The 14,995-nt window shown below is 40.8% G+C and overlaps 1 protein-coding gene across 1 annotated transcript; it reads left to right on the top strand.

Moving 5' to 3' along the window:
- On the top strand, positions 1-13,356 carry LOC135991381 (cytochrome P450 2J4-like). The gene is made up of 9 exons (XM_065639975.1): positions 1-179; positions 1,386-1,548; positions 2,649-2,798; positions 4,640-4,800; positions 7,694-7,870; positions 9,656-9,797; positions 11,050-11,237; positions 11,892-12,033; positions 12,705-13,356. Exons 1-9 carry the CDS (start codon positions 9-11, stop codon positions 12,881-12,883), a joined length of 1,473 nt encoding a protein of 490 aa, XP_065496047.1. The 5' UTR covers positions 1-8; the 3' UTR covers positions 12,884-13,356.
- The last annotated feature ends 1,639 nt before the right edge of the window (positions 13,357-14,995 follow it).

The raw sequence follows: 14,995 nt of genomic DNA, 5'->3' as shown, positions 1-14,995 counted from the left end.
ACGTTAAAATGTTGACAATAAGTGAAGTTCTTATAGCCATGGCTGTATTTCTTCTAATTATGCAGTTTTTGAAGTTGCAACGAGTACGAAGACGGCTTCCTCCTGGACCAATCCCTCTCCCAGTTTTTGGAACCTTGATACAGCTGAACTTTGAGTTTAACCGTGACATCCTCATGAAGGTATTTATTTTCAGATACTCCTGATTGTTTAGAAGTCTTTGTAATTTCCCATTTCTCATGTTTGTTTGCTATGTGAAAACATCTTCCCTCAAAACTACATTGGTAACATACTGTAATTGTTAACTAGCTGCTGTGATATTTCATTTGGTTTGGTTTGGACCTGCTGGTTTGATTGGCAAAATAAGAAAAAGGTATTGCAGCATAGAGCAATTTGCCACGCTATAAAATCTGGTATTGGAATTTTTGAATGTGTGAAAATAATTCTGACACTTAAACCCATCACCTGTTAACACTGGATTTGACAAATTCTTGTGAAACTTGGTATTATTTTGGATTGAATACCTCTAAGGATAATACGTCAGATTTCCAGTTAGGGAAAAGAAATACTGTTTTTAAAAAATTACTTTCAAAGCATGTATTTTTAGCTTTCTGAGCACTGGCAGTCTCTAGATGGAGAGTAAATAGATATTTAGGATGCACTACCTGTGTATATGCTTGTTTATATTGACAGGATCTTTGAAAATACTCACAAACCTTTTGTTGGTCATTTTTTTTGAGGAGTCCTGTGCACAAAGCCACCTCTATTTCATTCTGTTGATTCTCACAGTGCTTTCAGGATTCTTAATAGACAATTCCAGTGGCTTCTGTCACTGGGATGTGGAGGAGGCTCGTCAGTGGTTGTGACCACACGGCAGGTTCGGACAGGGAGTAAGGACACTGTGAAACGGAATGGTTTTACTCAGGTTCCAGTACTGAAATAGGCAAATGAGCAGGGGGAAAGCAGAAAGTAACTGGTCCGGTCTCTACAAGGCAGTTATTCCCCTGACGTTTCTGTGTTCTTTTTGTGCCACTTTACCAGTACAAATGACAGAAACCCTCCTGAAATAAATTCATGCATAGAAAATACCCTTTATCACATGTATCATTGTGAACTTAGCCTTGGCTTATATACGGTAATAAAAGCTACTTAATGTTTCTTGGCATAGATCTGTGGCTCTGAAAAGCCGGAATACTCAGGTTTTTCCAACAGTGAAAGCTGGAAGAGAGTTCATGCTTTCTCACAGATAATTGTAATCTTGTGGGAAAGGTGGAGAGCATCATTCCACCTTGGGGCTAGTCCTGTAATCGGTGTAAAAACAGATTCATCCTCTGTTTGCAGCATGTGGGATTTCATCTGTGCTCTCCTGGCTTCTTTCCCATCTATAGCTGGCAAAAATTCACGGTAACATATTCACCTTATGGTTTGGATGGGCCCCAGTGATCATACTGAATGGATTTCAGGCAGTTAAGGATGGTATGACCACGCACCCTGAAGATGTTTCTGGGAGGCTAGTGTCTCCTTTCTTCAGAGCAATGGCTGAAGGAAAAGGTGAGAATTTCTTGCCATAAATATTGCACAGAAACATTGCCTTGACAAATTGCAGCTCTTTTGTAACTTGTAACCATTTCCGAAGGTACCACAGCGGCAGGGTTTGTCTATGAGGAATGACTGCCAGGTGAACTGCAAACTAGGGAGTGATGAAATAGCCTTTGGACAGCAGGAGGAGGAAGAGACCAGCAATAGGGAAAAGATTCATAATGCCTTGTGTGAAATATTCCCTGTAGCAGATTCAGAGGCGATGAGATGAGGCAGTGGTGGGTTGTGCCACAGAGAAGTGGAGGAAGGGCAGGAAAGAACATGTTTCTTTGTCCTGGACTTGCTGCCTCCCACCATTACATTTTCAGCTGGAGACTGAACTTGATGTGGGATCTTCTTCCCATTCTATTCCTTTTATGACTATTTTCTTACTCTCACAGTTGCATTTAGAGATTCAGTGCACTTCTGTTTCAACCTCGCTATAGGTTTCATGCTCCCCAACCATACGGCAAATTCCCAAGCTCCTGTTTTTCACGAACACGTGCATTGTGAAACAATCTTTCTTTTATTTGAGACCTTGACTTTTTTTAAAGGAAACCTAATTCCTTCAATTTTTCTAATTTTAATTTGTTTTAGTCATTGGTGATTCTTATACTATGTTAAAAATCCTGTTAGTATATGTTTATTTCTTCTAAAGATATTTGTCAGAAAGCCCAAGTACTGAAATTTCTGGCCTGTGGACAGGAAATTTTCTCCTTGACTCCCCTTTTCCCTTCATGAGACAATCACGCTGGTCAAGTGAGCTCCAAGTATAGAAGAGAATGGGAGGCAAGCACTTCAGAGAGCATCTAGAGAAGTAGCTGTCAAACTTTCTGAGATAATTTGTTGTCTTGAATCAAACTGAATCCTGAAAGTCATCTTATTACCCAGTTAAGTTTGTCCATTTTATCCCTGCCTATGTGTTTACCTGCTACAGCTGTTCCTTGGTGTCTTTGTGTTCATAGGCAACGCAATAGTTTCATTATATTCTGCGGTTTAGTGAATCTTTTAATGTGGTCTTTATCTAGAATAAATATTAGCATGATAAAGAGCTTTTCCTTGAATGGATGCAGGGATTATGTTGGCAACTGGTCACACCTGGAAGCAGCAGAGAAGGTTTGCACTGAGGACTCTCCGCAACCTTGGTCTGGGAAAAAGAGGTCTGGAGCATCGAGTTCAAGAAGAGGCCCACTACCTAGTAGACTTCTTTGCAAGCATGAAAGGTATCTCTGCAATAAATAGTCGTTCATTTTTGTCATTAGTCTGATGTGTATGTGTATGAACTTCTCTGCCATGCCCTGATATCAAGGGCAGCTTTTGTTCCACAAGAGAGTGTGCAGGGTCTTATAGTGTCCGTGTGGAATGCACTGAAAATGCAAAGACCCCGGTGCTGTGTTTTCAAACCCAGTGGGAGACTATTCTTGCTCAAAGTTATTTACAGAACTACTAAAACTGGGAAGCAAAACTGGAGCTTATTTATTATTTATATCATAGAGTGCTTAAAGTGGAAAGGGATCTCTGAAGGTGGTCTAGTCTAACCCCTTCTCAATGAAGGGTCAATCAGAGCAGGTTTCTTAGGGCTGAGTCCAGTTGAGTTTTAAATATTTGCAAGAGTAGAGACTTTACCACCTCTCTGGGTAACATGTTCCACTGTTTCATCAGCCCTACAGTAAAAAAGTTTCTTCTGTTGAGGCAGAATTCAATGTATTTCAATTTTTCCACGTTGCCTCACTTGATACTGCTAAGAAAAGCTTAGGTCCATGTTCTTTATTTCCCTCCATCGAGCATTTATACACATCTAAGATAATTCTCCGAGCCTTCTCTTCTCCAGACTAAACAGCCCCAGCTCTTCCAGCCTCTCTTGCATCAAATCCCCTAATTGTCCTTGTGGCCCTTTGCTCAACTTGTTCCAGTATGTCGATGATCCCTCTTGTGCTGGGGAGCCCAGAACTGGACCCAGCACTCCAGACAGGTCTCTCCAGTGCTGATTGGAGTGGAAGGATCACCTCCCTTGACCTGCTGGCAATGCCTTCGCTAATGCAGCCAAGGATGATATTGGCCACCTCTGCCTCAAGGGCACATCGCTGGCTCATATATGGTGCTGGTGCATAAAGATATGGACACATTGTCAACGCTGATGAATTAAGTCTTGTAACACCATATGCATGAGCTCTGTAAAGTACTGACTAGAATCTTGTTTTTTGTCACAATATTTTATCCTGAATAATCTAGTTAGGAGTATGTGAGTTGGATTTCCCAATACCAATCGTTATGCAAAGGAACAGTAAACCAGGACATGCTGTGGCTAGTATTGTATCTATTAAAAGTCATTAAATCTAGCCAAGTCCCATGGTTTAAGAACTAGGAGAGACTGAGATGTGATCATGCATGCAGGAAATAAAAGCCCAGAAAAATAAGCTGCTAATCAGAATTGTGCATTGGGTGTTGGACAGTTGCATTGGTACATACATAAACACAGTTGTTGATAGTAGTTTATTCTGGAGTCATAAAAGAGTCTTCTTGGGATTAAGTTTTGAAATAATTGCTTTAAAATTAGTTATTATATTACTGACACTAGCAGTTGAAATGAGTTTATGACATTTTATCTTAATGGAGGTTGCACCTCTCTAACAAGTTCAAATAAAATATAGTAGCCTTGCACATATTTATCTCCTCACTGAATAAGACTGCCTCTCTTCTAACGGTTCTTCCCTCTTTGATCAGAGTGTTCTCAGTCACTTCCATGCTTGAGACCTATTTTGAATGTGCCAGACAGAAAAATTGCGTAGAATTTTTTCCTTCTTACCTCTAAATTTGCTCTATCATATTACAAAATATTTTATTCACATGGCGTTTCTTTAGAGTGCCACACACTCCTGGGATTATGAGATTGCACCACAGTTGTGAAGAATCAGTTTAAAAACTGCAATTTTGTAAGAAGATTGCTGCTTCTCTGGGAAATGCAATGCTCTGTTGAAAGTTCTTCGGGTAACCTAAAACATTCTCTCATTTCACTAAAGCAGATAGGAGATATTAAGAGTGACGTTCATTATTATGGTTGCAGGGAAACCCCTGGATCCTTCATACCCTCTCGTTCATGCTGTCTCAAATGTAATTTGTGCTGTCGTTTTTGGACACCGCTTTTCCAGAGAGAATGAAACCTTCCGTGAACTGATTAGAGCCACAGAACATCTGTTCAAATTCGGAGGCAGCTTTATTCATCACGTAAGTAAATAACCTGTTTTCTTTTTCTGAACAAGACAGAAAGTGAGAAATGCAGATTCAAGAGGTAGCTGTTAGGCATAGAATCATGGAATCATTTTGGTTAGAAGAGATCCCTCAGGATCATCAAGTCCAGTCATAACCTAACTCCAGCACTACACCATGTCCCTAAGAACCTCGTCTTTTAAACGCTTCCAGGGATGGTGATTCCACTACTGCCCTGGGCAGCCTGTTCCAATGCCCGACAGCCCGTTCCATGAAGAATTTTTTCCTAATATCCAATCTAAACCTCCCCTGGCGCAACTTGAGGCCATTTCCTCTTGTCCTATCACTTGCTACTTGGGAGAAGAGACCAACACCCTCCATGCTTTAACCTCCTTTCAGGCAGTTATAGACAGCGATAAGGTCTCCCCTTGGCCTCCTGTTCTCCAGGCTGAACAGCACCAGTTCCCTTAACTGCTTCTCGTAAGACCTCACCAGCTTAATCACCCTCCTCTGCACTCTCTCTAGTAGCAGTTTTAGAATAGGTGAGCAGTGTCCCATGCGGCTTTGCTGGGCAGTGCACTACCTCAAAGTGTGATAGCAGAGCTCTGTATATCAGCCTTGGTCGTTTGTGTTCATTGTCCTATGTGTGAGTACTGTGATAAGGCAGTTTGCACCTAAATCTTTGTAGCAAGGCACAAGGTGATGGACTGCTCCTGGGTCACGTTTGTTACCTGGTTTCTCAACCCCCATCTACAAGAGATTCCAGCCTTGGGCATCATGATTGTTAAATACTAAATGTCAGGTCTGCAAGTGTGATTCACATACCAGGTTTAAACACTGTTTTATATACAGTCAACAGAGAGAATTATTAAAATATCTAAGTGTTTTGCCTGTGGCTACTTATCTCCATTTCCTCTAAAAGAAGTGGAGATTGAAGACTTCCCAGAGAAACTGCACTCCTTCAATGAGTGAGGAGCAGCTCTAGACACAGGCAGGAGAAGATAGGAAAAGCTAAGCCAGCAAATATACCCGTGAGCTCGCCATCAAAACCATCAGCGCTCTTATGAGAGCCAAGGAGTTTCCTGACCCTAGAAAAGGCCTGCTGTGCACAGAAGTGTATTCAAAGTTGCCCAGGAGTTCTGGTTCCATTTCTAAAGTTGTCCCAAACATTTTATGCAGTAGCTTCTTCATGTAAAACACATAAGCAATCCCTGTAACATAGAGATTTCCTCCCATCCCCCCATCCCATGGAGCAATCTTCTCACTGATTTAGGATCAGGTTCCATTTTGCCTAGTCTAGCACTGGTTCTGTAAGTTTTGTGTAGTGGTGGCAGGTGACACCTCGTTTTGGGAAAGAGAATATACCTCCTCTTCATCTCTCCTTCCTGTCCCACCTTTGCTTTAATCCAATGAATAAGATCCTGTTCTGGGAAATAAGAACAGAGGTTCAAAACATTCCAGAGGGAAGTCTGCAACCTTCCCACCTCCGGGTTGCAAAGGGAACTCAGCATTATGTAAAAAGTGGCCATTGCTGTGTCCGCATCCCCATTTCCTAACTGGATTCCACACTGACAGGCACTGAATGGGAGAACTGGGGCCCTCCAGAAATTGAGGAGTTTTGGTAGGACTTGTAGCCAAGAAGGTGGATGGACTCCGTTCCTGTCTTGGATGTTGACAGCTAAATTCCACTTGCAATTTGGGTGCCATAGCAGTGGGAAAGCACAAGCATTTGAGAGTAGGAATGCATGTGATCTGGGCAGCCATATATGATTAATCAGACCACAGTTGTATGTAAGGCTTCTGAAGAGATTTTGGAAGAAAAAAAAATACCAGAGATGGAATTAACAAAAGGATATGAAGTTCTGTGCGAATTTACCAAGGCCAGACTACTGCCTTTCTGTGATAAGGCAATGATTAATTGATATTCTATGTCTGACAAAAAGAACTGATTTTCCAAAAAGACAATAGCATAGTCTAATTCAGCCAGACTCCAGTGAACACCTAATAATGCGCCCTTCTGTGGTATAATTAGGAAAGTACTAGAAGAGCTCAGCAAAATGAAGACTGAGAAAGGATAGAATTTCTGCTGATAAATAAATCATGGGATTATGTTTCAAGCCGGAAAAGATCTATTAAGACAAAATACACTGCAGATACAAGAATAATGTATACAAATTACCCAGGCATTAAATACAGGCTGGAAATCAGAATGAAATTTCTAGCTATCATAATAGGTAGAAAGCACTATCCTTAGGCCAGATTTTCCCAAAGAGTAAGAGAGAAGGATAAGATTAATCTGGTTGTATCAGCTAACCCCTTCTTCTTTCCTAGATGAGAGTGCTCAAAAAAGTCAGGTACTGTTTCCCAGCTTTTTGGGGTTTCAGATGTTTCAAGTTTTATTGAGGGCCCTTCAGAGCTCAATTAGTAGAGAGATTACTGAGCTCGTGTGCCAGCTGCTGGTAGCCGGCTCTAGTTTTGCGTTATATCAACTGCTTTTGCGCATCCTGGTGAGAACAGGTTGCAATGGCCTTGCTTCTTCCTTCCCAGTATTCTCCACTGGAGGGCAGGATCTCACTTTTAAAATGTCTGAATACGGTTCATTGTAATTGAATACGTGAATTGAATAATTGAATAAATGAATATAGTTAATTCTAATTATTATCTTTCTAATTTGGCTTGTGGTTGAGCTGAAAGTCTGTGGAACTTCGAATTTTACCATCAACACAGACAGAAATTGTATAGTGTATTGTCTCACTACTTGAAAACATAAGCGTAGTCTTTGTCAGAATATTTTACTAATCATGCCAAACCCACATACTAACATGAATATTACCTTCTCTTTTTAGTAGGCCTAAAATGCATTTTCTAGTGGTAGAGACTTTGTGGTACCTCTTGTGTGTCCCTCCCGCAGCTGTATGAAATCTTCCCCTGGTTGATGTGCCGTCTCCCTGGTCCTCATAAGAAGGCGTTGTCTTGCTACGAGGTCCTGAGCTCTTTTACGAGGAGAGAGATCAGACTGCACAGGGAGCGTGGGATGCCAGATGAACTGGAGGATTTCATTGACTTTTACCTGGCTCACATTGAAGAAGTAAGTATTTGTTCTGCCTGATCGTATATTCATGGCGAATAAGGTGAAATGGACCATTAAATCAACCACTCGGAGCCCTGCTATCACAATCTCTTACCTTTCATGGACATCTTTATGTGAATCCAGCAACCATGGACTTGCTAAATCCTTTCTTATTATTGACATGCCACAGTACCTTGCAATCCTTTATTTAAAGGGCAGGTTAATATGTTGCATTTTTTTCTCAGTGGCACAAGTTACAAAATAATTTAAGACCTCCAGGAAAGAACACTGAATTTCTAAGTGGACCACAAGAGAACTGGGAAGGTGTTAGGGAGACAGAGTGGGATGTTCTGGATAGGATATTTGGCCAGTAAGGTTTGTCAAGAGAGTTTGCTGAAAGAGGACAGTTGGATTTGGAGAGCATTTTGCAGGGAAATAATCTAGGAGTCAGCAGAATTTCAGACAAGGCTGGGAAGAACAGAGTGCCAGGGTCAGTGAAGCTTCAAGCAAAGGGAACTGGAGCAAATAAGGACATTGTACGTGGGGATCCATAGAGTTTTGAAAGGCTGCAGAGGCTTGCATAAGCTGTGAGTGGGGACACACATCACTCCCTTTTCTAGACCTTACCAGGATAAATTTTTCTGTGTCTGAATTTCTTGGGAACTGGATCCTCTCCCTAATCCCTGGACTAGCAGATGCCCTCTCCCTCTGTGACTCCTTCTACCTCCACTTAATCACTCTTTCTTTCTCCTCTTCTCCACTGCAATGGGCTATATTCCTCTACCTGTTCTGCTTGGCAGTAGCAAGCAAAAGGAGAAAGAGGAGGAAGCGACAAGATGAGACTGGTGTTACTGGGAGTTGACAAGGCAGGGGAAGAAGGGCTGTTAGCTATTTCTGTCAGCCGGCCCCTTAGTCTTTTAGCAGATGTTTTAAGAATACTTCATAGTGCTTGATTTTTCTTATTATTATTGTGTGGAACAAAAGCAACTATCTCGTGGAACTCCAAGGATGTTGCAACTGTGAAACTGTCTTTATCATCCAAGCTGGTAATTCCATCAAAGAATCAAATCAGATCTCCTTGCCAAGATCAGTTTTCCATGTCATAATAAATAGCATTAATTTGTATTTCTAGCTGGTAAATCTTTATTAATTGATTCCCATATCAGCTGCTATATTTTTTATGTCCAGGCTGGATATCAGCCTAACTGGTTTCTAGTTCCTTAGATCCTCTTGTTTTAAATCTTTTTTAGACTGACACAATATTAACACATCTGTTTTTCCAAAGTGTTTAACTGCTTCTGAAGTCTTTCTCTGCTGTTCTAAGATTTATGAGACTTGAACATCAGTGGACGAGAAACTGTTTGAGTGAGCTCTTCTGAGACTCTGCTGGGTGGAAATCCTCCAAGTTTGTTTATTAAAAAAATTGAACTGTCTGTAATAGATATGCGGGGGCAATATAAAAAGAGTGGATGATACTACAACAGGGGAAAAACATCCTTCCCACTTTCCAGTTGCTCCAGTTGGCTAAAGAAAGGTTCAAGACCCCCGAGCATAACCTTCCTAAATTTAGATCATGAATTCCCCCAAACTATAACAATATTCTTTCATAGCACATACATACATGTCCTTACACTGGTAATTGGTAATCATCTTCGATGTCTAATATTTTTTTATCAGTCTGTCTGTATTCTACTATAGGCAGAACACACTGTAGCTTGGAACCAATGATAAAATCACATTTAAAGCTATTCTGCTTTTTCTAACTTTCATGTATAAACCTTTACTTCTTCTCATCATTTGCAGTCCAAAGGCATACCCAGGTCTACATACAATGAAGATAACATGATTTATTCTATAAATGACCTTTTCTTGGGTGGATCAGAGACAAGCAGCACTACTTTGAACTGGGGTCTGCTCTATATGGTGGCAAATCCAGACATCCAAGGTGAGTAGATAAGCACATCACAAATATCTTTAGTGCAATAGAACAGCCAAGTCATAAAATTTTCACAGATCAGAGATTTTTCCTAGATACCAGTGTATGGCTAGTGGCACACGGACCTTTTCGTACTGGTAGATCTGTGCTAGGGAGAATCAGTAGATCCAGAATATCTGTGTGCAAGCTCTTACAGCAGTCACAGGCTGTATTTGAGCTTCTTGCAACAGAAATTACTCCAGTCAGGAGGAGAATTTGATGGCTCATCTGTTAGATCTATGTATATTTAAGAAGTTTATTTTTAAGTCTAGCTTTTAGATAACCATCAGTCACTTTCATAGAGCATTAAATGAAAACCAAAGAAAGAATGATCTCTTATGCTGGATTACAGAAATCTCATTGTTAGATATCAGAATATGTGCAAATACCCAGAGGAGAACAGGATTTTAAATTAAGGAAGGAGGCGAAGACAAGAAAAAATGACTCACCTTGTAGCTATCAGACAAGAAGGTCTACTTAATGTTGCATTATTGCATGGTAATTATCACCTGATGTAATTAACATTATGAAAGCGCTGACTGACCTAAATAATTTTCTTTATCTAAATATAATACCTTGCACAGACTTGGGAAAGCAGGGTGTGTGCGGAATGATCCTTCTTGAGTCATACATTGCGTCTAGACTCTCATAAAGAACTGACACCAGTATATCTGTCCTCATTTAATTGGTGGCTTCTTTTTCTACCCATCGATACTTTTGCCTGTGTTGACACCCAGTGAAAATGTTATGCTGTTATGCAGTTCCATCAGGTTCCATATAGAACCATTTCCTTTTAATAGGAATTAGGCTTTTTAAGGGCCAGATTCATCTGGTTTAAATTCCAGAGTGCTCTGAGCTTAGTGGTTCTAACTGGCTGTAGGTGCCTGAGACATCTAGTCAAAAGAAAATCCAAAGATAAATCAGTTACCTCTTGCATTTAAGTGTTAGTAAGGCAACTCTTTAAAAGTTTTAAATTTTTAAGCAACAAATCTCTTTTCTTAATCTACAGTCAAGGAATTTCAGACCCAGAAGTAGAGCTCCCACATGTTTAAGCTGTCAGAACACCCTGCTACTTTTATTTCCTTTATAAAAGTTACTTACATTTTTTACAATAATTTTGTTGCTCTCTTTGTAGTTCTAAATAGAAAGTGTCCTTGAAAATGGAATTGGTGAAAATATTTTATACATTTTTCCACCTGAGATAGTGAATATTTCTCCACAGAGAAAGTGCAGAAGGAGCTGGATGCCGTTCTGGGTCCTTCCCAGTTAATCTGCTACGAGGATCGGAGAGAACTGCCCTACACAAATGCTGTGATTCACGAGATTCAGCGCTTCAGCAACATTATCTCGGTTGGCATGCCCAGGGTGTGCGTGAGGGACACTACACTGCTCGGCTTTCCCCTCAAAAAGGTATAGACATGGTTTCTCAGTCACTACAGACCTTTCCTGCATCACTAGAGCAAGGTGTGCATTAAATCTATTTGTGCCAGGATATTGTTCTCAATAGCAGCGGGGTTGGATACCTCTGCATCATAGTCTGAATGGGAAGGAGGACAAGAAATCATCTGCCAGGCTGAGCTTAGTGATGCAGCTCTTGGGAAAGGGTTATCAGCAGATTTTAGCAAGTGTTTCTACAAACCAATTGAAGACAAAACCTCAGAGATTGATATTGAAGAGTGCTGTGATTGATTTGTGCTGATAAGGCATCGGAAAGATTTCTGACAGAATTTTTGCCTGCAGAGAGCCTGTAAAAGATCCAGGAAAAAGCATGAAGCAACTAGCCTTCATCAGAGACCGAATCACAGAAACTTCTAATATTAGAAGTAAAAATAGGTTTAGTGCAAATAAAGTTGTTAGTTTCTAGTGACACAGCCACTTCCACTGCCAGGCTGGGACTGACATTCTGAAACAAAAAGGCTTCATGTTCCTTGCAGTTCCTACTGGGGTAAGGAACCTACCAGCATAAAACTCTGAAAATAAACTGGCACTGGTCTCGTCTGGCCGGTTCTGGCTGCTGGGGGAGGATTGGCAGCCAGATCTGAGTTAGTGCTTTTCTCCTTTCAGGGCACCATCATTCTACCAAATATCGCTTCGTCTTTGTATGACCCAGAGCACTGGGAAACACCTCGACGGTTCAACCCTGGTCACTTCTTGGATAAGGATGGAAACTTTGTGAGCCAAGAAGCCTTTTTACCATTCTCAATAGGTAAATGGACTGACAGCACAAACAGTTATGGTTTGGATTTGGACTGTAGAATTAGATGTTTATTAAAAACCTATTGGTCATTTATTTTAAACTTCTTTTTGGAAAACAGTTATAAAATCAACATGATTAATATCAGTAACATTTCCCTATCCAACTATAAACATTTGTTCTACTGAACGGATAATAAAATGGAAAATCGGAGATGTCCTGACAAATCTATACATTTAACTTGCCCTATTTTTGGAAAGAAATTCTCTGCTAATGACTATGGTTATTGACTTGGGGAATACATTTTGACACCACACATACATTTAGAAAGTACTTGCAAGCAGCTGTGCTGATGCTTTCTGCATATAAAACTGGAGCTTGACATCTCCCAGGAAGAGCTAGTCCTTAATGTTCATTTACATGACTGAAAAAATTCCTTTAAATGAAGATGGGGGTTTTCGAGGTAAATGAAGCAAAGCTCAGAGCAGAAGGGCTGCACAGTTCTCTATAGCTGCAGATAGGATTCTTTAAAGGAAGAATTACATTAAGTTTGATGTCACTGATTGCATTAAGTCCTAAAGAAATTCTGGACTTATCAAGAAAACCTTTGCTTTGTATGAGGATGAATACGATCACTTTTGAGGTCAGGCTAACTCACTGTCCTTCCTCTCTTTGTTCTGCAGGGCACCGTGTGTGTTTGGGGGAACATCTAGCGAGGACCGAGCTTTTTATTTTCTTTGCCAACCTGCTGCGGGCATTCACCTTCCAGCTCCCTGAGGGAGTGACAAAGATCAACACAGAACCCATTTTGGGGGGCACGCTGCAGCCCCACCCGTACAGGATTTGTGCCATTCCACGCTAGCGTGAACATGTGCAGTACGTCACAGACCATCTACTAAGCAATCTTATTTACTTTTGTGAATGTATGTCTTGAGACCATACAACATTTTTTTGTCTTGGATATGAATTTCTGCTCCAAAACCCATGTTTTGTCTACAGTAGATAATTTTGGTCAGATCCTGTTATCTGCTTGTGAAGGGGATTTTATTTTTTTTTATAAAAGTTCATTTGGTCTGGAGCACACCATCATTCTCAGCCATGAAGGCACCACGCAGTTGCTGCTTGGCCTGGCAGATTTAAATCTGGTACGCTAGTGAGCAAATGACAAAATAGACTGGCAGACTTCAAAAATTAATTCATTCTCTCTGAGTTATCCTGTTTTGAAAAGCAATGGAGTTTGGAAAAATATACCTGGAAAATTCTGCCTCTTTATATTAGTGTCATCACTTGTAACATTTAGGCAACTTATTGTTGATGGTTAGTAATAAAAGATATGAAGGAAAAATTATCAACTGGTTTTATTTACGGATGACTTACAGTTCACTGAGAATTTCTAGATTTGATGCAGCAGAATATTTATATCTGCCAGAGGATACTTGGTTTGAGTTCAGTAGAGAAAAGGTGCATGCTGAAACTTGGTCACAGAGTGAAGATACAGAGAGACGATTTCTCTTAGGGCAGAGACTTTTAATATTTAAAATTATGCCAAGTTAATTCTTGGAAAGTCGTTTCTAACAGAGCAACTATTTATACTTGTGGGTCGATTCCTGTCAGCATCAGCCCTGGGTGGTTGCTACAGCAGGTGCAAGGAGATTTGCCAAGGAGCAGTTTGGGTTGAGGAGCCTGCTGGAATTACAGCTGATGGCACATTGAAAAATATTCATGGAAAACACTGAAGATACTTTTTAATCACCTCAGAAGTTCAGTGGCATACCTGAAGCTACAAAGGCTCGTCCTATACACGAAGTGCTGGTCAAATTCAATGAAAGAGTCTCTAATAGCAGAAAAGGAAAAACTTGGTTCCTGTGGCAAATATAAATTTATATCATCTGGAAAAGACTTGTAAAGTGTAAGTAAACTTGTCCTTCATTAATATTCCTATTTCTGTGAGAAGGGATAGGTCGGCTAAACAGATGATTACCTGTTAAATCAGTTATCACTAGGTGTCAACTGCTGTGTGATTGTGATTAGTTTAGACAGTTTATCATTAATCACAAATTTAGACCTGTCTCATTATTTCTAATTCAACAGCTGATGGAGCACTGCATCAAAATAGTAAGCACTTGATATTTAGCTGTTATTAAATTAAATGGCAGAATAGCACTAGTGAAATATGGAAGATCACGTCATGACATTTTATTTGACAGAAAACTATGTGCCCTGTTAAAAACTGATGTCAAAGTCTCTGCGAATTTGCATGTGTGCACGGATAGATAAGGCAAAGCAGAAAATGCTGTTATTTGGGAATGCCGGAGCTGTCATTGCTTCTTAAATATGATGCTGGAAACATCAGTAGCACTCCAAGCATTAACGCTATTGCTGCGTGATACTGTCACTCCTGATGGCCATGTGCTTCCCCAGACACCCTTCCAAAAGGGAAGCTCACAAATAGGAAGCCTGCCCAGGAGGGACATGTGCAGCTGGAGCAGGATGAGTTGCCTGGACCCAAACCAGTGGCAATCGTCACTTGTCCGGATGCTCAAGAGGAGACACTCGGGGTGCTCCAGAGGAAAACCATACCTTACATGTGGGTAGGTTATTCGCACGTGGTTGTGCTAATGTTTATATGTGACAGGTATTGCTCATTGGTGACTTTTAATTCCTTTGTGCAGAGATGCCCAGGAGAGCAGAGCCCAGCATGTGAGGTGTGACAGCAGGGAGACAGCACAGGTACGCTGTTCAGAGCCTTCGCGTTTCTGTTCTCACCTGACCTATTTTAAAAGTGACGCACTTAAGTTTGTGTTCTAATAAAGCCTGGTCTTTTTCAGCTTAAAAGCCTTTTAAAGCCTGGATGATGTTGCCATGGAAGGCCAACAAAGCTGAGAGCAGCTCTGAGAGGAGCCCAGGTGCCACGGCAACTCCCTCAGCCTTGGCAACGTGGTGCCTCCTCCATCAGGCTGCGGAGCCGTGTCGC

The sequence above is a fragment of the Caloenas nicobarica genome, chromosome 8 (assembly GCF_036013445.1).
Source record: "Caloenas nicobarica isolate bCalNic1 chromosome 8, bCalNic1.hap1, whole genome shotgun sequence".
In the NCBI taxonomy this organism is placed as follows: Eukaryota; Metazoa; Chordata; class Aves; order Columbiformes; family Columbidae; genus Caloenas; species Caloenas nicobarica.
Note: the sequence above shows the minus strand (reverse complement) of the source record. Positions and strands in the feature narration are given on the sequence as shown.